This window comes from Camelina sativa, chromosome 17 (genome assembly GCF_030686135.1).
Source record: "Camelina sativa cultivar CO46 ecotype springtype chromosome 17, ASM3068613v1".
Taxonomy (NCBI): domain Eukaryota; kingdom Viridiplantae; phylum Streptophyta; class Magnoliopsida; order Brassicales; family Brassicaceae; genus Camelina; species Camelina sativa.
The window spans coordinates 282,843-302,832 of record NC_141896.1 but is presented as its reverse complement, the minus strand read 5'-3'; the positions used below and the strand labels follow the sequence as shown (position 1 = coordinate 302,832).

At 37.2% G+C, this 19,990-nt stretch overlaps 6 protein-coding genes across 8 annotated transcripts; 5 read left to right on the top strand and 1 right to left on the bottom strand.

Annotated features, from left to right (window-relative positions):
- The first annotated feature begins 51 nt into the window (after positions 1 to 51).
- On the top strand, positions 52 to 3,255 carry LOC104754299 (C-terminal binding protein AN). The gene is made up of 7 exons (XM_010476450.2): positions 52 to 817; positions 987 to 1,152; positions 1,274 to 1,404; positions 1,527 to 2,318; positions 2,518 to 2,565; positions 2,651 to 2,764; positions 2,864 to 3,255. The coding sequence occupies exons 1-7, from the start codon at positions 230 to 232 to the stop codon at positions 2,933 to 2,935; spliced, it is 1,911 nt and encodes a 636-aa protein (XP_010474752.1). The 5' UTR covers positions 52 to 229; the 3' UTR covers positions 2,936 to 3,255.
- Positions 3,256 to 3,389: 134 nt separating this feature from the next.
- LOC104754300 (protein REVEILLE 3) lies at positions 3,390 to 5,639 on the top strand. Its single transcript, XM_010476451.3, has 8 exons — positions 3,390 to 3,802; positions 3,933 to 3,990; positions 4,124 to 4,247; positions 4,331 to 4,456; positions 4,567 to 4,680; positions 4,787 to 4,896; positions 4,976 to 5,035; positions 5,149 to 5,639. Exons 1-8 carry the CDS (start codon positions 3,618 to 3,620, stop codon positions 5,179 to 5,181), a joined length of 810 nt encoding a protein of 269 aa, XP_010474753.1. The 5' UTR covers positions 3,390 to 3,617; the 3' UTR covers positions 5,182 to 5,639.
- Positions 5,640 to 5,674: 35 nt separating this feature from the next.
- On the bottom strand, positions 5,675 to 6,956 carry AGL28 (AGAMOUS-like 28). The gene is made up of 2 exons (XM_010476452.2): positions 6,596 to 6,956; positions 5,675 to 6,384 (listed from the first exon to the last, which is right to left on the bottom strand). The coding sequence occupies exons 1-2, from the start codon at positions 6,896 to 6,898 to the stop codon at positions 5,962 to 5,964; spliced, it is 726 nt and encodes a 241-aa protein (XP_010474754.1). The 5' UTR covers positions 6,899 to 6,956; the 3' UTR covers positions 5,675 to 5,961.
- A 3,285-nt stretch (positions 6,957 to 10,241) lies between these two features.
- LOC104754302 (putative serine/threonine-protein kinase At1g01540) lies at positions 10,242 to 13,184 on the top strand. The gene is made up of 7 exons (XM_087495068.1): positions 10,242 to 11,071; positions 11,523 to 11,627; positions 11,714 to 11,836; positions 11,921 to 12,091; positions 12,185 to 12,314; positions 12,419 to 12,628; positions 12,723 to 13,184. Exons 1-7 carry the CDS (start codon positions 10,509 to 10,511, stop codon positions 12,840 to 12,842), a joined length of 1,422 nt encoding a protein of 473 aa, XP_087351194.1. The 5' UTR covers positions 10,242 to 10,508; the 3' UTR covers positions 12,843 to 13,184.
- A 1,079-nt stretch (positions 13,185 to 14,263) lies between these two features.
- LOC104754304 (protein BPS1, chloroplastic) lies at positions 14,264 to 16,569 on the top strand. 2 transcript variants are annotated; one of them, XM_010476455.2, is made up of 3 exons: positions 14,264 to 14,483; positions 14,629 to 14,709; positions 15,333 to 16,569. In XM_010476455.2, the coding sequence occupies exon 3, from the start codon at positions 15,349 to 15,351 to the stop codon at positions 16,387 to 16,389; it is 1,041 nt and encodes a 346-aa protein (XP_010474757.1). In that variant the 5' UTR covers positions 14,264 to 14,483; positions 14,629 to 14,709; positions 15,333 to 15,348; the 3' UTR covers positions 16,390 to 16,569. The 2 variants fall into 2 exon arrangements, with proteins under 2 accessions (XP_010474757.1, XP_019095187.1); XM_019239642.2 differs by lacking the exon at positions 14,264 to 14,483 and having other exon boundaries at positions 14,570 to 14,709.
- On the top strand, positions 15,333 to 19,239 carry LOC104754305 (mitogen-activated protein kinase 11). Of its 2 annotated transcripts, XM_010476457.3 has the most exons (7): positions 15,333 to 17,318; positions 17,400 to 17,529; positions 17,622 to 17,759; positions 17,902 to 18,234; positions 18,384 to 18,567; positions 18,662 to 18,877; positions 18,989 to 19,239. In XM_010476457.3, the coding sequence occupies exons 1-6, from the start codon at positions 17,158 to 17,160 to the stop codon at positions 18,829 to 18,831; spliced, it is 1,116 nt and encodes a 371-aa protein (XP_010474759.1). In that variant the 5' UTR covers positions 15,333 to 17,157; the 3' UTR covers positions 18,832 to 18,877; positions 18,989 to 19,239. The 2 variants fall into 2 exon arrangements, with proteins under 2 accessions (XP_010474759.1, XP_010474758.1); XM_010476456.3 differs by lacking the exon at positions 18,989 to 19,239 and having other exon boundaries at positions 18,662 to 18,970.
- The last annotated feature ends 751 nt before the right edge of the window (positions 19,240 to 19,990 follow it).

The following is a 19,990-nucleotide window of genomic DNA, read 5'->3' as shown; positions in this document are numbered from 1 at the left end:
CTTCAATTCTAACGGTGTTGTATTTAGGGCGAGCATCAGCATCGGAAATTCGGACCAAATAAAATATGCCTTTCAATTTGTTTAAAATTGCACTTTAAGCCCTTAACTTATGATAAATGCAATTTAGCCCCTTAGTTTTATCAGAGTTAACAACATTGAACCCTAAATCAATAATGTTCCCAAAATCAAAATACCACTCCTCGAGAGTAGGGAGAAGAAGAAGAAGGAGATGAGCAAGATCCGTTCGTCTGCGACAATGCCACATCGCGACCAGCCGTCACCGGCGTCGCCTCACGTCGTCACACTCAACTGTATAGAGGATTGTGCGCTTGAGCAGGACTCCCTCGCCGGCGTTGCTGGTGTCGAATACGTCCCTCTCAGTCGCATCGCCGATGGTAAGATCGAGTCCGCCACCGCAGTTCTCCTCCATTCCCTCGCATACCTTCCACGTGCAGCTCAACGCCGACTCCGTCCTCACCAGCTCATTCTTTGCCTTGGCTCTGCTGATCGCGCTGTCGATTCCACACTCGCCGCCGACCTAGGTCTCCGACTTGTCCATGTAGATACTTCCCGAGCCGAGGAAATCGCGGATACAGTCATGGCGCTTATCCTTGGACTCCTTCGACGGACGCATTTACTCTCTCGCCACGCGCTTTCTGCATCTGGATGGCTCGGATCGCTTCAGCCGCTTTGCCGAGGAATGAGACGGTGTCGTGGTATGGTTTTGGGTATAGTTGGCAGATCTGTATCCGCTCGATATTTGGCTAGCAGAAGCTTGGCTTTCAAGATGAGTGTGCTCTACTTTGATGTCCCAGAGGTATGGGGATGCCAATAGAGTGTTGTTATTAGGATGATGGTCTTTGTTTCTTTATTAGGAAAGGTTTAGAGGTGTTTAGCTCTTACGAAACTGCATACGAATATGCTATTCATTCAAGTTCCTCTCGCTTGGATTGTTGTCAATAGTTTGTGTTTGCATATATGTCCAGGGAGATGAAGAACGAATCAGGCCCTCGAGATTCCCACGTGCTGCGCGAAGAATGGATACGTTAAATGATCTACTAGCAGCAAGTGATGTCATTTCGCTTCACTGTGCATTAACAAATGACACGGTTCAGATCCTCAATGCAGAGTGTTTGCAGCATATAAAACCTGGTATGAGTTTTCTTGTCTGGTAGTCAAAATGATGTTTGATTCTCCATGTTATGTATATTGAAGATGGTGGACTTTCTGCTTTCTCTCATTCCCTTTAGTTCCGGTTGATTTTATATGTTAGGGGCTTTTCTTGTAAATACTGGAAGCTGCCAGCTGTTGGATGATTGTGCTGTGAAACAACTTCTAATTGATGGCACTATAGCTGGCTGCGCCCTTGACGGTGCTGAAGGTCCACAATGGATGGAAGCATGGGTATGCATTTCTTTTTCGTTGACTCAACTTCACATTTGTGCCCTACTGCCTATTCTCTTGTTACATCATCTTCTCTCTTTATGTTGTTTATCCTGAATTATTATATCTTGTTTTAATTGCAGGTGAAGGAAATGCCAAATGTGTTAATACTACCTCGCAGTGCAGACTACAGTGAGGAAGTATGGATGGAAATAAGAGAGAAGGCCATCTCTATCTTGCATTCTTTTTTCTTAGACGGTGTAATACCAAGTAACACTGTTTCTGATGAGGAAGTTGAGGAAAGTGAAGCAAGTGAAGAAGAAGAACAATCACCCATCAAACATGAGAAATTAGCAATAGTGGATTCGACCAGTAGGCAACAGGGAGAAAGTACTCTCACCAGCGCTGAGGTCGTTCGTAGAGAGGCTAGTGAATTAAAGGAATCTCTGAGCCCTGGTCAGCAACACGTTTCTCAAAATACTGCAGTAAAATCTGAAGTAAGACGTAGCAGATCCGGTAAGAAAGCCAAAAAGAGTCATTCACAGCAAAAATACATGCAAAAAGCGGAGGGTTCCTCAGGGTTACATGAAGAAAGTACTTCGCGAAGAGACGATATTGCTATGAGTGACACGGAAGAAGTATTAAGTTCCAGTTCTAGATGTGCTTCTCCTGAAGATTCCAGAAATAGGAAAACACCTCTTGAGGTAATGCAAGAGTCTTCCCCAAATCAGCTTGTAATGTCAAATAAGAAGTTCATTGGAAAATCGAGTGAGCTTCTGAAAGATGGATATGTAGTAGCCTTGTATGCGAAAGATCTCTCGGGCCTCCATGTTTCCAGGCAAAGAACGAAAAACGGTGGTTGGTTCCTCGATACTTTGTCCAATGTATCCAAACGTGATCCAGCTGCACAATTCATTATCGCATACAGAAACAAGGTAAACCTTTCTCCCTCTCTCTCTTTTCGTTAATCTTACTTGCCATGCCTTGTTAATAGTGGTTGGCTAATATGATATCTGTGGAGAGTGGATGAAGAGAATGTGCCTCTTGTTGCTTCGTGAGCAAAGCCCATTTATAAAAAATCTAAAATATTCTTATGAATGGCTAATTGGTTTTGGTGCATGAACCTGTTCTCAGGACACTGTTGGTCTGAGATCATTTGCTGCTGGTGGGAAGTTACTGCAGGTACCTCTTACATTACAGAGTGTTACTTCCAATTTATCAGTCGAAAGTGCTCTTGTGGAAACTAAAAGTGGTTGTGTGTGTGCAGATCAATCGAAGGATGGAGTTTGTGTTTGCTAGCCATAGTTTTGACGTGTGGGAGAGTTGGAGTCTAGAAGGTTCTCTGGACGAATGCCGGCTTGTTAACTGCAGGAATCCCTCAGTAAGTCTCTGTCATAGTACAAAATGGCCCTAAAAGGAAAAACCCCAAAACTTTGTAAACAGTACTGATCTGTGTAAATGTTAAAAACAAATGTTGCAGGCGGTGTTGGACGTGCGTGTGGAGATATTGGCAATGGTAGGAGATGATGGTATCACACGTTGGATTGATTAGAAAAAGAAATAGGGTCTCTCAAGTTGTGAGTTTCTCTCTTTTCTTTCTTTTAGTTACTTTTTTACATTCTTAGGGTTCACAGACCAAAAAAAGCACCCATTTTTGTGTGTTTCTTCCAACGGTGTCGTGTGTTATCTAGTTGGTATCAACCAACTTATCTCTGTAATCATTGTTTATTCTCTCAGTTTGTTGAAACATCTGATGAGCTTGTCTAAGAGAGAGACTTTTGTTGTTTGTTTTTGGGTCTGGTCGTGATGAACTAAGAGAGACTTGTGTGGTTTGGTTAGTAATTTTGAAATAGATTGTGTGTTTGCTGCGTCGTCTGTGTTCCCGAAACCATCTTTACGGCATCAAACCAGCTCTGTGACTGTATGTCAAACGTATTATTATTGCCTGGTTACGATCGTTATCCACGTGGCTCGTCATCTGCCGTGGATTAAAAATTTATGCGTGGCGTCAAAGTCCACATGGCCTCTAGTTGTTAGTCCCACGCTCTGAACCAGAGCAACCGGCTCCTTACACGTGTTAGGCTTAAATCAATTAATCATTTAAATTACGCTTATACCCTTGTCTGCTTCTCCAAGCCGGCATATAATAGCACCAGCTCCTCTGTTTCAAACAGTTATGGTGACGGTAGTCGGTAGTAAAACCCTACTGAAGCTCATTGTTTTCCCCCACGAATATGAATTTAGCTGGTTTCAATACTCTTACCCACACGGCAACGACGATACCAGTCACCGCAAGGAAAAATACGATGTCGTTTTCTGAGGATCAGACGAAGAAGATTAGAAAGCCGTACACAATCACCAAGTCTAGGGAGAACTGGACGGAGCAAGAACACGACAAGTTCATTGAAGCTCTCCATTTGTATGCTTTAACAGATTCTACCTCCCTCTCTGCCTTCTTTTTTTTTTTATCTGATTAAAATTCATATGAAATGTTGGAGATTCGTTCTTCTTGTGATTCATATAATCATTCATGTCAATTTTGATTACAGATTTGACCGGGATTGGAAGAAGATCGAGGCCTTTGTTGGATCGAAAACGGTGATCCAGGTAATTCAAGATTCGATTTACATCATTTGAGTTGTCTGTACTGTAACTACATTGATGAAACAGTAGTTTCTTGAACTCTCTGTTCTGCGTTAGTTGGATTATGATGTTTGATGAAATATTATTGGTTTGGTAGATACGAAGCCACGCACAAAAATACTTTCTCAAAGTTCAGAAGAATGGGACTAACGAACATCTCCCACCTCCTCGACCAAAGAGGAAAGCCAATCATCCTTATCCACAGAAGGCTCCTAAATCTGGTAAACTTTCCATCTTTCTAGTTTACCTTTTGTTGTTGTCTTCTTTTATCTCAACCTCTCTCATGCTTTTGTTTTTGCTGCAGTTGCTCTTACATCTTCCAACGCATTGCTTCAGCATGACTACTTATACAGCGCCAATTCACGACCAGTGATAAGTAGCACTCCTAAGCATGGATTACTGCGTTGCACGCCAAATCCAGTGATTAAAGGTACTATATGTTGCTTATCTTTTTTTGCTGTGGATTGGTGTAGTAATCTGAAGTTATGTTTGTTTGTTAAGTTGTTAATAATGTGGGGTAATGAATTTGGGATTGTGTAGAGGAATTGGGAGTCCCAGAGAACTGTTGCAGTACTAGTACAAGTAGAGATAAGCAGAGGACTCGAACACTTACAGAGAAAAATGACCAAGAAAGTTGTGGGAAGCCACATAGAGGTAAACGTTTCTTACTTTGTACATATCTAACACAAGATTCGGTCTTTTCGATGTATACTGACTATGAGTTTGTTTGTTTGTTTGGTGTTGTTGTTTGTCAACACAGTGATGCCGAACTTCGCTGAAGTGTACAGCTTCATAGGAAGTGTATTTGATCCTAAAACAACAGGTCATGTCCATAGATTAAAGCAAATGGATCCAATAAACCTAGAAACGGTATGTTAATCACAAACTTTCTGCTTGGGAACTTGTCTGGAATCGAAAAGTTTCGTTAAAGACCGTTTTTGTTCATTAGGTCCTCTTTCTGATGAGAAATTTGTCTGTAAACCTGAGGAGTCCCGAGTTTGAAGAACAAGTAAGTGTTGATCATTGCTTCTTAACATTTTCATTTTTGACTCTTGAGAACTGAGATTGAGAAGTAACAAATTTTCGTATGGGCTTACGCTATGATTGCTCTGTTTTATGCAGCGGAAGTTGATATCATCATACAACGCCAGATAGAGATTTAAGTAGAATGAGAAGAAAGAGAAGAAACCATTACTCTCTCTCTCTCCAGTGGTATTAGCCTCAGTGTCCAAGTTTTGGAGTCTCGTGTCGAGCGCACATTACATGTGACTATGTGACTAGACCAAAAGAGTGAGGCGGTTGTACATACAAGTCACATCATAGTAGGACAGATCATAAAAGTCCGTGTAGAAAGGCAGACACTAGCGTTTGTTTTTGTAATATTCAATTGTTATATGTTTTTTATACGGAATGGACTACGGCATTACTGGTTTCATCCCTACCTGAAAACTACGGACAGAAGATCAGCTGAAGCTTGGTGGTTATTTATTTAAGGGGATAGCTGATCGAATAGGTTACGTGCCTGAACATGTATGTTTATGTGCTAAAACATATACTTCGTTACTACAACATAGTATACGTATTTCCCACAGACAAGGAAAAACTTTTTGATATTCCACATAACTCATTACTTTTCGAAATTAGGTAAAATAAAAAAAAAAACTTCATATAAAGTTGTAGAAGAGAAAAAATAATATTTTTTTTAATATAGCTCACTCTTATTCCATTAAAATATCGAAACCACAAAACGACAGGGGATAACAAAGTCAAACCACCATCGACCGAAGACTTTACATGAAGTCATGCAACATCGGGAGGTCGGTCCAACAACGACAAATGAAAAAAAAATAAGCTTAGAAATTAAATGAAAATGACGCGACACACTCTATTGGAGACTTAAAAAGTCACACAACGAGAGAGAAAATAAAAATAAAATTAATAGTAACGAGGTCCATGATGAGGATGAGCTTGCTTAAACTCCTGGTTCTGGATCTGGCTATGGTTGTACCCAGCTGGTATGCGATTCATAACATCAAATCCAAACGGGAACGCAAGAATAGGATGATCAAATAGCCCCTGGTTTGTGAAGACATTCCCACCATTAACAGTTGCTGGGGCAGCATTGATAGAGGTTTCGACGTAAAAGGTCGGGGTTGTTTGATGAAATAGAGGAGGAGCTGCGGTTTCACCAACTTCCTTGATCAAACCTTCAAGAGCATCTTTCATATGAGCTAACTGACTTAAGTTGAGTTCTGCTGGAGAGTTTCTCCACCAGTTGTCAGGGTTGTTGCTGCTTTCTCTTTCGTTTTCGAGCAGCATAGCCCTTTTCCTTTGTTCGTTTTCTTTTCCATCCCTCGCCTGCGATAAAATTGTAACGAGATGTTTAAAAATCAAGAAAGAATTGTGTGGACGTACATCCCGCTAATTAATTTATTTTATCATGTCTGTTTCCATATTAAAAACAAGATTATATATATTTATTTATAATTAAAAGTGAAGAAAAGAAAAAAAAGAGAAAGAAAAATTAAACATTAGATTTGTTGCCACATGAAATTGAAAATAAGTTTACCTCAGTTAAGCGATCATTGAGGTTTTGGATATAGAGCTTTCTGTTGGGGTCATCAAGGTTTGTGTTGCTGACACGTCCGGAAGAGTAGTCAACCAAGAGGTTGACATCCGGATGACCAAAAGAGAACACTTTTCCAGATGGTGAAAACACGATGATGGCAACTTGAGCATCACACAAGGTACAGAGTTCACTGGCTTTCTTGAAAAGACCAGATCTTCTCTTTGAAAAGGTTACTTGAAGGTTTGCTGCATTTTTCATTTTCACCATCTCTACTTTTCTACGGCCAAGATTCTTTCTCACCATTTTTTTTTTTTTTTTTTAATGTTTCTGAACAAAAGAAAATGTGAATTGATAGTATCAGAGACAAAGACTGTATATATAGCCTTATATTTTGCAAATTGCATTTTGGGTTTTAAAAGTAATATATTTTATTCCTCTTTTCATTTCCCAAAGATATTATTAGGAATAGCCATTTTAGGAGTTTATGATGGTTTAACCATTATGTCAATAAAAGGTATTGTATATAAAATATTATTTTAGTTTTATTTATCAGTTAATTACTTTGCTAACTCACAGCCTGTAATTTTTTTAATATAAATTTGGTGATAATGTATTAATGTTTTTATTAATATCTGCCAAATATAGGTAGTAATGACTGGTGAAGGGATATGGACAAAAATATTGATACCTTTTTTAGTGATAATTTTCCACTTAAATACCTTTTTGACATTATCTATATATCAAAATAAGAAAAGTTTGAGGTTTATTGATTTTTTTATCAAAGTATTTAAAATTTCTATTAAGTTTATATGATGCATAATTGAAATATTATATCTATTTTTGAAGTATAAATATTATGTTAACATTTTTGAAGTAGTGGTTATTTCATAGTTTTATCGTGACTGTCGACTTTTCAATTTTTTCTCTTTTAAGATGAAAAATCTAAACAAAATGTGTTTTGAATATTGAACGCTGACTTTTTTTTGTCAACCATATATTGATCATTGGATCGCCGACAGAATGTTCAAAAGAATCCTAGTAAAATAGTTGTTAGCCATATTAATTATCATCGTAGCCTTTTTGTCGTTTTTTCAATAATTTATTGATCATTGGATCACTGACTTTTATAGTTATTTCATAGTTTTATCATGACTGTCGACTTTTCAAGTTTTTCTCTTTTAAGATGAAAAATCTAAACAAAATGTGTTTTGAATATTGAATGCTGACTTTTTTTTTTGTCAACCATATATTGATCATTGGATCGCCGACAGAATGTTCAAAAGAATCCTAGTAAAATAGTTGTTAGACATATTAATTATCATTGCAGCTTTTTGTCGTTTTTTCAATAATTTATTGATCATTGGATTACTGACTTTTAAAATATAGAATGGAATGTTAAAAAATCATAGTAAAGTTGTTGTTAGACATATTAATTGTCTTTGCCGTTTTTTCCGTCAACCATACATTGATCACTAGATCACCGACAGAATGTTAAAAAGAATCCTAGTAAAATAGTTGTTAGACATATTAATTATCATTGCTGCCTTTTTGTCGTTTTTCAATAATTTATTGATCATTGGATCGCTGACTTTTAAAATATAAAATGGAATGTTAAAAAAATCATAGTAAAGTTGTTGTTAGACATATTAATTGTCTTTGCCGTTTCTTTTTCCGTCAAACATACATTGATCACTGGATCGCCGACAGAATGTTAAAAAGAATCTTAGTAAAATAGTTAATAGACATATTAATTATCATCGCCGCCTTTTTTTGTCGCTTTTTCAATAATTTATTGAGCATTGGATCATTGACTTTTAAAATATAAAATGAAATGTTAAAAAAATCATAGTAAAGTAATTGTTAAATATATTAATTTTTGCCGTTTTTTTTTCCGTCAACCATACATTGATCACTGGATCGCCGATAGAATATTAAAAAAAATCCTAGTAAAATAGTTGTTAGACATATTAATTATCATTACCGCCTTTTTGTCGTTTTTCAATAATTTATTGATCATTGGATCGCTGACTTTTAAAATATAAAATGAAATGTTAAAAAAATCATAATAAAGTTGTTGTTAGACATATTAATTGTCTTTGCCGTTTCTTTTTCCGTCAAACATACATTGATCACTGAATCGCCGATAGAATGTTAAAAAGGATCCTAATAAAATAGTTAATAGACATATTAATTATCATCGCCGTCTTTTTTTTGTCGCTTTTTCAATAATTTATTAAACATTGGATCATTGATTTTTAAAATATAAAATGAAATGTTAAAAATATCATAGTAAAGTAATTGTTAAATATATTAATTTTCTTTGCCGTTTTTTTTTTTTTTTTGTCAATCTTACATTTGATCAGTGGATGGCCGACTTTTCAAAATTTTAATGGAATATTAAAAAGAACCCTTGTAAAATAGTTGTTAGAACACAACACCGAACTGGAATGACATTGTACGTGCGATCAGAGCAAAGTCATCCCCAGCAAGTGGCGCTCACCCGTCTGCTCTTCCAAACAACGCTATACCATGTTTGGGATGAGATGAATAATTCTAAACTAAAAATCTAAAATTACTATATTTCTTTTTATAATCTTTATTGATTTGATTAATTAAATTCTTTTTAAGAAGTGTTTTGAAGAAAAGAAAAAAAGGTGAATTAACAGTAGCGGATATAACAATTACTTGAATTTATTGATTTTTTATTCATTTTCCATGTTCAAAATATATTTGAATATTCAAAGCAAATATTTATTCCTAAGCCCAACAAGTAACCAAACTTTAAAGAAAAAAAAAACTGTAATGAATCCCAAATGCAAAAGCAATAAGCCTAAAAATCTACTTGGGGTCATAAGTTTTGAATAAGCCCAACAACACATTAGTTTGCGTTTCCAATCCTAATTCAACCGCTTAATGTTCGCGGATATGCGGGTCAGCTCGCGGTCTGATATTTGATCAGGACAAAATAAATTATAATTAAATTAATAAAAATCTTCGCATAATATCAAAATATTTTTTTTTGTTTTGAAAATGAATGATGATGGAGTCACTTGATCATCTTGTATTGACTTACATAAAATAAGTTAGATACTGCATATATATATTTGTAGCAGTTTTGTGTGGAATTATGTTTACAACGGCGATGACTATGTCGAACTATCAATAAAGAAAATAAATAAAAATCTTCCTTAACATATCTAAATACAAATATATTTTATGAACCAATAATGTGTGTGTACCACAAGCAAACATAGTGCACTCATGTTCCCATAACACAAAGGTGATTATAGTTTCTCATAAAGTAAACTCAATAATAGTTTCATTGAATATGTTTATTATATCCATAATAATCAAAACACAATCAATTAGTACTAAGAATTTTGCAACGTAATACAATAATCAACCGTTAAGGTTTAATTTTAGTAATAGAAAGAAAAAAAACAACTAAAAAGCTAACCAAAATGTGTATGTAATCCATAAATTTAAGATTGGTATATTGCAGTGAACCGTACCCTTATCATAATAATCAGACCACCCCCAAGTCCCAACGGCTATCGAGATCGTGTTATTTACCCAAAAACTCCTCGAAACTTTTTTAAAAAGGCTTGTTAAGTTCCACTTTCCAAAAAGGGTAAAATCGACATTTAAAGTAACCTTCTCTCACCGTCACCCCATATAACCCACTGAGACAGGAAACTCAAAAAGACAGCTCATTCAATACAGATCACTATTTTAATTTATCATCTATTTGTTGTGTAATAATACGAATCTTTGATTTGTTTGTTCTTCCTCGATTCAACACTCGATGCGGTGAAGCACATGTTTTGGCCGGAAAGTTTTTGAGTTATCTCCGGCGAGTAATGCGAAGTAACCGGAAGAATCTACAAACTTAAAAAGTGAAAGTAGTACTACGATGTCGATGTACGATGCTGCTTTCCTCAACACTGAGCTTTCGAAACCGACATCGATCTTTGGTCTCCGGCTTTGGGTTGTCATCGGAATCTTACTCGGATCTCTTATCGTCATTGCTCTCTTCCTTCTCTCCCTCTGTCTAACTTCTCGCCGGAAGAATCGAAAGCCGCGGCCCGATTTCGCTTCCGCCGCAGTCGCCACGCCGCCGATTTCCAAGGAGATCAAGGAGATTGTACCGGCGAACACGCAGCCTGTTCCGGCGGAGATCCAGGTCGATATAGGGAAGATCGAGCATCGAGTGGTGTTTTCAGATCGAGTGTCGAGTGGTGAGAGTAGAGGAACGGCGAGTGCTAGCGAAACGGCGTCGTATTCAGGCAGTGGGAATTGTGGGCCGGAGGTTTCGCATCTTGGATGGGGAAGATGGTATACTCTCAGAGAGCTTGAAGCAGCTACGAATGGGCTTTGTGAAGAGAATGTTATCGGTGAAGGTGGTTATGGGATTGTCTACCGTGGCGTTTTAACTGATGGTACCAAAGTCGCCGTCAAGAACTTGCTTAACAATAGGTACTCCTTCCATTTTGATTCTAAAGATCCATCCTTTACGTATTTTTAGATAAGGGTTTTAGGGTTTCATCCTAAAGTGTGATCCTTTACTCGTTTCTAGATTGGGGAATTTTATTTGTAGTTTGCCTCTGTAATGTAGTTTGTGTCTGATTCTATACTTTATCCTGTAATGTGCTTAGATCCATTGAAGTAAGATGCCTCTGGATTTTTTATGTAGAGAGCAGAGGTAGGTATGAGGGTTTAAGAGTGATCGCGATCAGAGTCCTTCTCTTATTTAACTGCAATGTTGTGGTCCTGATCAAGAGTTGTTATTATTGAATTTTGATGTAATGTGTAGATTATGTCAGGGTCACATGTGTGTAACGTCTTTACTAATAATAGACTATGCTTGTGGATTTTGATCTCTATGATCTGTAAGATTTGTTGTTGGTGTTGTCTTTTAAATTGCTAGGGGTCAAGCAGAGAAGGAATTCAAAGTAGAAGTGGAAGTAATTGGGCGTGTACGGCACAAGAATCTCGTTAGGCTTTTAGGGTATTGCGTCGAAGGTGCATACAGGTAAACTACCGCTGTTGGTGTTTTGCAGCTTTCCAGTATTACAAAAAGCAATGTTGTAATCTAATATCGGATTCTTTGCTATACAGGATGCTTGTGTATGACTTTGTCGATAATGGTAACTTGGAGCAATGGATTCACGGTGATGTTGGCGATGTCAGCCCTCTAACTTGGGATATCCGTATGAATATTATACTCGGGATGGCAAAAGGGTAATCCTTGAATAGCTTTTGAGTTGTGTCCTCTATGTTTGTAAGCTACATATAGTTGTATGTAAACCTTTGTTATATCTGCAGATTGGCGTATCTACACGAGGGTCTTGAACCAAAGGTTGTTCATAGGGATATTAAATCAAGCAATATCTTGCTTGATCGCCAATGGAATGCTAAGGTTTCAGATTTTGGACTTGCTAAGCTCTTGGGTTCCGAGAGCAGTTATGTTACTACCCGTGTGATGGGAACTTTCGGGTATAACTCTTAAACTCATTCACTCTCTCCTGCCAATACAATCTGTTGGAATCTTTGGAAATAACTTTAACTTGGTGGGGTTTATTTGTTTAGTTATGTAGCACCAGAATATGCTTGCACCGGAATGTTAAACGAGAAGAGTGATATCTACAGTTTCGGAATATTAATCATGGAGTTAATCACAGGAAGAAACCCAGTTGATTATAGTCGGCCTCAAGGAGAGGTATTTAGCTGTTCATAGCTGCACCGGAACATTAAACCCTGCTTGATCGATTCCTCCATCTATGTTTTTGTTAATTTGTTTATTATGTGTTTTTGTGGTTTTAGACGAATCTAGTGGATTGGCTGAAGTCAATGGTAGGGAACCGAAGATCAGAAGAAGTAGTTGATCCGAAAATACCCGAACCGCCATCCTCAAAGGCTCTTAAACGAGTGTTGCTCGTAGCTTTGCGTTGCGTAGATCCTGATGCCAACAAGAGACCTAAAATGGGTCATATCATACACATGCTTGAAGCTGAAGATCTACTCTTTCGAGATGTATATATACAAGTCATTTTTTGCCTTTACATTTTTTACAGTTCTTTACAAGTTTGAAAGATGTCTGACTGAAGCTGGGATGATATATTCGCAGGAACGACGAACGACAAGGGACCATGGAACCCGCGAGAGACAAGAGACAGCTGTGGTTGCTGCGGCGGGTAGTGAAAGTGGTGAGAGCGGTTCACGGCAACATCAGCAAAAGCAAAGATGAAAAAAGAGTCACTGATCAGGTCAAGTGACTTTCCATTTCACACGACCCTTATATTTCAATTTTTTTTCCCCGGTATATTATTGTCTCACTTACATAATATTTTCATTCTTTGCCTCTTCGAGTCTTCTTTTGGCCTTACGGAATTAACTTTCTTCTTCTTTGTCACATTCACATGTCATTATAAGTTATTTATATGTAATGTAATGTTTGGACTTTGGACCCGACCTCGAAGCTATGTTCGGCCCCTAGCATAATAAGCAGGGGATTGGTCGATGGATTGAACTTATCGCTTTAGAACCGGTTTGGGGTAAAATGGACCCACAAAAGGACTCTTTAAGCTCACGTGATTGATTGATAGTGTTTCCACACAAATAATCTAAATAATCTCCATCATGGACGGACCAAGATGTGATTGTCATCTTGAAATTTTCCAAGTTGCAAGAATCTGAAAGCAGCAGGTCGAATATTAAATTTACAATCAAAGTTGGATAGCTTGCTTGACTTCAAAACACAATATAAGTACACACTTGTCATCGACCGACGACCGGATTCTCTTCTCGTGTAGGAGGAAAACGTAAACTTAGAGGCAACTATTTTTCTATATACAAAAAAAGTTAGGAAAATATAACATTACTGAATCACTGATATACATTTCTCCAAGTCATTCCGTTTTGTAATACTTTGCTATTTCTTGAAGAAAACTAAACCACCCCAACAAAGCTTTTTTTTTTGTGGGAGGAGAAAGAGTAAAATATGTGTATGTATAGCGTACACAAACGTCAATATATATATACATGCACCATCTGATTATTGATTATTGATTATTGACAAAAATAAATATTAATAAAATTATCGTCACTAACCAAAAAATTGTATGTTTAGCATATTATAACATGCTAAATCAATAAAATCAGATGACAAAAAAGAAGAAGCATATTATAACATATACAGTACTAGTATTTTTTGTGCATTAAATCATAAATCTAACAGCAGAGTTATGTAACGTCTACGTGACATGAGAGATATTTTCATTTTCGTTTAAGATAATGTCACTTACAAAAAACATGTACATCTTTTCCAATGGGATACTTTAGCTAGTAATTAATTATACTCTTTGAAAAGTCATTATAGAAAATGATTCAATTTTAAAAGAAAAATACCCACTAGAGCCTATACTAAAAATAATTGAATGATTGATCCTAAATCAAAACTAAACAATCAGCAAATTCTGAGCCGTTAGATCCGCTGGCTAGAATTGACTTTTTCCTCTTGGTGTGTAGACGTACTAGAAGTCTAGAACAACAACAAACACAAGTAGGCCCGAATTGACCAAACACATCGTAGCCGTACACGCATAGATCTGTCATTTGAGTGTTTCCGTCACAGCCCCGTAACTGGAACCTAATCTCCCATCATCAACCACAAAAATCAACGTCAATAAAAACCTAATATAATAATTAATTATCTAGCATTATTTTAGTTTTGCTTTGTTTGGTGTTATCTGTAGAAAAATAAGGCAACGTTGTGTTTGGTCCATATATGAATATATGAAGAACGCGTCTCAGTAAAACCTATCTATCTATCTATCTTTCCTGGAAATTTCCGTATCCACAAAAATACTTTAGTCTTTTTGATTTGTCGGTAAGAACAAACACTGATCCTTGATCTTATGATTCTTGTCACACTTTTCTTGTACTATTAATTAAGATTTGTATCTCTCTGACACGGCTCTTTTGATTCTTTCTTCTTCTTTTAATTCTCTCCGTCTCTTATTTCTTTTGCTCAGAAACTTCTATCAGCCGAATTCGAGTTTTCATAGTTTTGGAGTTACCGGTGTAGTTTTTGTCCAGCGATTCCATCTCTTTAGGTGAGCTTTATCTATTTATTTATTAGTCTTTTCGCCTTCATAGTTTTGTCTGCGCTTCATGTTGTGTCTGTGATTATCTTGTGTTTCGATTTGATGTCTTTCATCTCTTTCCTATGTGACTTTCGACATTGGTTAATCGGATTCTAGATTTTAAGATCTGGGTTTTGCTTTATATACCCGTAAGTTGGAGATAGTTGTTTCCTCTTAAGGTTGAATCTTAGATCTATTGATTTGAAAGCTTTTTAGATCTTGGAACAATTAAATTATTATTGGTTGACTTTTTTTTGTATGAGTTCTAAATTTTAACTGAAGAACATGAATTGATGTTGCTTGTGTTTCTTTGTTTTTTTAAAGATCTGTTGAGAAGAGATGGACCATACTTTGATTATCCAAAAGACGAGAGAAAGTGTTTTTAAAGAACATTTGATCTTTGTATTTGGATCTTGTAATAGTAGTATGGATCCAGAATTCAATCAAAGTAATGATCTTTTTTTGTATTTGGATCTTGTAGTAGTAGTATGGATCCAGAATATAATCAAAGTAATGATATTTTTGTTTTATGGTATGTGACAATTGATATGCTTTCTTTCTTCTTCTTTCTTCTGTTTTTTTTTTGTTTTCAGTTGAAACTTTACAAAAATGGCTCGTCCACAAGACCTTCCACGCGGTTTCTTCCCTTTTGGAAACCCGTTCAAGAATCTATCTTCAAAGAACTCGGTACTGCCCTCAAAGCTTCTCTCACTCTTGAACAATTTTGAGACGAACTTAGCATCCTCTGTTAGAAACCTTGTCCCTAAGGAAAAGAGCCAAATCCTTACTGTTTCATGGATGAAACTCGCCATGGAGTCTCTTTGCGAGACACATAACAGTATCAAGACCCTTATAACCGATCTTGAGCTTCCTGTATCAGATTGGGAGGATAAGTGGGTTGATGTCTATCTTGACATTAGTGTGAAGCTTCTTGATCTCTGCAATGCCTTTAGCTCTGAGCTAACCCGTCTCAACCAAGGCCATCTCCTGCTCCAGTTTGCTTTGCATAACTTGGAAGCAAACTCTCCTCAGAATCTGTCGAAAGCTCAATCATCACTAGACAGCTGGAAGAAACATATTGGTTCCAAGAACCCGAGAATCGAAAACTGCCGTGCAATCATGAGCAGTCTTGTTCAAACCTTGAACCTCCCCAAGGTGAAAAACTCTGCCAAAGGAAAAGTCTTGATGCGGGCTATGTACGGTGTGAAGGTTAAGACCTTATACATCAGTGGTGTATTTGCTGCAGCGTTCTCAGGTTCATCGCAGAATCTGATGTACCTTACTGTCTCAAACGAGCTTCCATGGGCACAACCCTTCATGGAAATGCAGAACACCATGAACGCAGAAATCAAGAACATATTCTTATCAGAGGGGCTAACGGTTCTGAAAGAGCTTGAGGCAGTTGATTCAGGTGTTCAGAAGCTTTACCCTGCGATCCAACAAGGGTCAGTAGATCCCATTTCGCTGCAACCGTTGAAGGACTCGGTAACAGCATTATCGGATGGGCTAGATCTTGTGTCGAAAGAAGTGGATTGTTTCTTCAAGATTCTGTTATCGGGGAGAGACACATTACTGGAGAACCTGAGGTCGATGGGGGCATCAACCATATTGGCAACATCACCAAGAAAGGCTGCCGGAAAAAAGTTCTGATAAACTGTGATTGTTGTGTGTACAGATGGTCTAACTTTAAGTGTTCCATCTTGGTATTGGATGTATTGTCATTAGGGGTTTGTGATATTGTAGTGGTTTGTATGAGATGCTTTGAAGAAAGTACTATTTGTATAAGTAAAGGTATTATAAAACTTATCTATAAAAACTCTATATTGTGCACATCTTGACGCCATAAAGATCCAAACATTTATCAACTCCTATAACCAAGAGTTATGTCAGAACCGCCATTTTTTTACGATGCTAAAGAATCGTGTATATACTGAAAAGTTTGAGTGTTTATAGAATATGAAATCCGAATGCAATTTCGATGAGAGTGTTAAATACGTTTTGTGGTTTGAATTATCCGGTTCGGTTAGGTTTGATATCTTATTTCTTTTTGGATTTGAGTAATCCGGTTAAAAAGCACATTGACTTATATAGACCAATATATCAAGAAGTCGTGGTCCTCGAAAGAAAAAGCAATGGCGTGAGTTGATTTTCACTCACGGCCGGGTCATACGAGAAAACTCGTCTTCTTCTTCTTCTTCTTCTTCTTCCTCTCAATTGCTCATCAAAGGATTCACACTTTCACACGTTTTTCTTGTTCCTCTTTTTAAACCCCACAAACAACAACCCTCAACACGCTATAATATTTTCTTCCAACTCTTCTTTTGTCTACTTATTCCCGCGTTATTTATAGTATAGCTCTCTGTTTTGATCTCACTCTAATTACCTCAATTCAGTATCTGTTGGAAGAAAGAGAGAGAGATGTCGACGGAGACATACTTCGGTGATGACAGCAACAGAGGAGTGAGTATTATTGGTGGTCGTTATGTTCAGTATAATGTGTATGGCAATCTCTTCGAAGTTTCTAACAAGTATGTTCCTCCTCTTCGTCCTATCGGCAGAGGCGCTTCTGGCATCGTCTGGTCAGTCTCTTTTCTTTTGCCTTTTTATGTCTTGAGGTTGAAGGATCATTTCTTGATCTCTATGTATGTTATTTGATTTAGTGCTGCATGGAATTCGGAGACGGGTGAGGAAGTGGCGATCAAGAAGATTGGTAATGCATTTGGCAACATCATCGACGCTAAGAGAACTTTGAGAGAGATTAAGCTTCTTAAGCATATGGATCATGACAATGTAAGCATTTATATTATTCTCCAAACGTTTTTTTCTTTTCTTGTAGATGATGATCTGGTTGTGGAGTGATGATACTTCATCTCATCTCACAGGTCATTGCCATTAAAGACATAATACGACCACCGCAGCGAGACAACTTCAATGATGTTCACATTGTCTTTGAGTTAATGGACACTGATCTTCACCACATTATACGCTCAAACCAACCGTTGACCGATGATCATTCACGGGTACACACATACATAAACCTCTCTGTGCTTCTCAAATTTTAGCTGAAGCATCAATGGTTTAGTTCTTTAGAATTATATGGGTAACACTCGGACATTAGGGTATCAGAATTGATGCATAATCATAGATTCCATGTTTGTGCAGTTCTTCTTGTACCAGTTGTTGCGAGGACTCAAGTATGTGCATTCAGCCAATGTATTGCATCGTGATTTAAAACCGAGTAACTTGCTCCTGAATGCAAACTGTGACCTCAAGATTGGGGATTTTGGACTCGCAAGGACTAATTCAGAGACAAACTTCATGACAGAATATGTTGTTACACGTTGGTACCGAGCTCCAGAGTTGCTCCTCAATTGCTCAGAGTACACTGCAGCTATCGATATTTGGTCTGTTGGTTGTATACTTGGTGAAACAATGACCAGGGAGCCGTTGTTTCCCGGCAGCGATTATATTCAGCAGCTTAGGCTCATCACTGAGGTAAATTTTTACTTTATCATCAGTTGTACGGACCACAAAAAGGAAACTTTCTTCAATATTGAACCATCTTGTTACTCTGTTTGTTCTGTTTTTCTTATTTGTAGATCCATAAACAAACTCATATTTGGTTTATCTTTTTCAATACACAGCTTATAGGTTCACCAGATGATTCAAGCCTAGGATTCTTAAGAAGCGACAACGCGAGACGATACGTAAGGCAGCTTCCACAGTATCCAAGACAAAACTTTGCCGCTAGATTCCCAAACATGTCGGTCAATGCAGTTGATTTGCTGCAGAAAATGCTCGTCTTTGACCCAAGCAAACGGATTACAGGTAAAGAAGAAAGCCATGTCATATGTCATGTTTCTTTCTCTTTAGATTATTGCGTTTCGTGATAGTTTTGAGTCTTTTTTTTGTTGAGTTGCAGTTGACGAAGCTCTGTGCCACCCATACTTAGCGCCGTTTCATGACATGAACGAGGAACCTGTATGCGTGAGGCCGTTCCATTTCGATTTCGAGCAACCTTCATTGACAGAAGATAATATCAAGGAGCTTATATATCGTGAATCAGTCCAGTTTAACCCTCAAGATTCTTAGTCCGAGACTTTAAAAGAGAATCTTGACAAGAAACTCAACAAGCTCTGTATGTTTCATCAAAATTGCTAATATATAGTAAAGCATGTAATGTTTTTTTCAAATTTGGATCGAAAAGCAAATTGAATATTCTCTCTCAAAACTTTTACAACATTGATAGGTTCATAGAGAAATTAGTTACGGACGGAATACATTGCTCTACGGAATTAGTTACCTCCGGGATAACAAATCCCACCGTCGCCGAGCCGTCGCTTTAGCTCGCTCGTCTGTCGCAGTTTTACAGAATTTTTAATAAGGGGGCGATAGTTTCTCTTATTTCGATTATAACCCCCAATCTTACTGATTGTTCAACATTCTGAGAAACCCTTCTTTTTGTTTCCACTATCCTATTTATTGGGCTTATTTAAAGTATCTCGTCTCGTCTGGCTTACAAAAGCCCAATTCATTCGATTAATTATGTTGTACGGAAATATTAAATAAAAATGATTACAGATCAATTAACTCTTCTATTTTGCAGATTAGTGAAAGCGTCACAAGTTAATAAGACACGTAAGTCTTTTATAGCTCAGCGAAAATAAAAACTTTGTGCTTGTGAATCTCAAATTTATATTGATATTTTATCATAGCTGCCTAGCTTAGTTTGATTTCAAAGAAACTAGGTGGCCTACATAATTCCAAAGATGTCCAAGTACTAATTTCTGCATGATCTACATAAGTTATGCAATAGTTAAGGGCAGATGTTTGCGCGAGATAATAAAATTTCTTTCACATTAAACATCAAAATTTTAACTAAAATGAAGGAAAAACCACATTATAGTTTCTACAATATACTCATCCTTTCCATCCGACTACATTGAGCTACAAAATAAACTATATTGGTTCAATTTTAGGCTCCATGGAATAAAAATCGAATTGTAACAATTTTTGTGCAGTATGCTTCTTACTTATATACAATGTGTAATTTTATTATTATAATATATATAATTTTTGTGAAGAATAATGGATCGTGGTGGATGCAACAAATCACATGAGATCCATCTACAACCCATCTTGCATGCAACATACATCCGGAGCTGCCTTGTTTGTCCATCTCCCAACGATGTTGCAGGGGCGTCAAAGGTCATTTGGATTGACATACATGATCTGCTTTAGTGAAGTCCAC

Coding starts and splice junctions, on each gene's coding strand:
- LOC104754299 (XM_010476450.2), top strand. CDS start 230: ATGAGCAAGATCCGTTCGTCTGCGACAATGCCACATCGCGACCAGCCG. Junction 1,405..1,526: donor CACAATGGATGGAAGCATGG/GTATGCATTTCT, acceptor TTTTAATTGCAG/GTGAAGGAAATGCCAAATGT. Junction 2,765..2,863: donor TTAACTGCAGGAATCCCTCA/GTAAGTCTCTGT, acceptor CAAATGTTGCAG/GCGGTGTTGGACGTGCGTGT.
- LOC104754300 (XM_010476451.3), top strand. CDS start 3,618: ATGAATTTAGCTGGTTTCAATACTCTTACCCACACGGCAACGACGATA. Junction 4,681..4,786: donor TTGTGGGAAGCCACATAGAG/GTAAACGTTTCT, acceptor TTGTCAACACAG/TGATGCCGAACTTCGCTGAA. Junction 5,036..5,148: donor GTCCCGAGTTTGAAGAACAA/GTAAGTGTTGAT, acceptor TGTTTTATGCAG/CGGAAGTTGATATCATCATA.
- AGL28 (XM_010476452.2), bottom strand. CDS start 6,898: ATGGTGAGAAAGAATCTTGGCCGTAGAAAAGTAGAGATGGTGAAAATG. Junction 6,385..6,595: donor TCAATGATCGCTTAACTGAG/GTAAACTTATTT, acceptor ATTTTATCGCAG/GCGAGGGATGGAAAAGAAAA.
- LOC104754302 (XM_087495068.1), top strand. CDS start 10,509: ATGTCGATGTACGATGCTGCTTTCCTCAACACTGAGCTTTCGAAACCG. Junction 11,628..11,713: donor TGCGTCGAAGGTGCATACAG/GTAAACTACCGC, acceptor TTTGCTATACAG/GATGCTTGTGTATGACTTTG. Junction 12,315..12,418: donor ATAGTCGGCCTCAAGGAGAG/GTATTTAGCTGT, acceptor TTGTGGTTTTAG/ACGAATCTAGTGGATTGGCT.
- LOC104754304 (XM_010476455.2), top strand. CDS start 15,349: ATGGCTCGTCCACAAGACCTTCCACGCGGTTTCTTCCCTTTTGGAAAC.
- LOC104754305 (XM_010476457.3), top strand. CDS start 17,158: ATGTCGACGGAGACATACTTCGGTGATGACAGCAACAGAGGAGTGAGT. Junction 18,235..18,383: donor AGCTTAGGCTCATCACTGAG/GTAAATTTTTAC, acceptor TTCAATACACAG/CTTATAGGTTCACCAGATGA. Junction 18,568..18,661: donor CCCAAGCAAACGGATTACAG/GTAAAGAAGAAA, acceptor GTTGAGTTGCAG/TTGACGAAGCTCTGTGCCAC.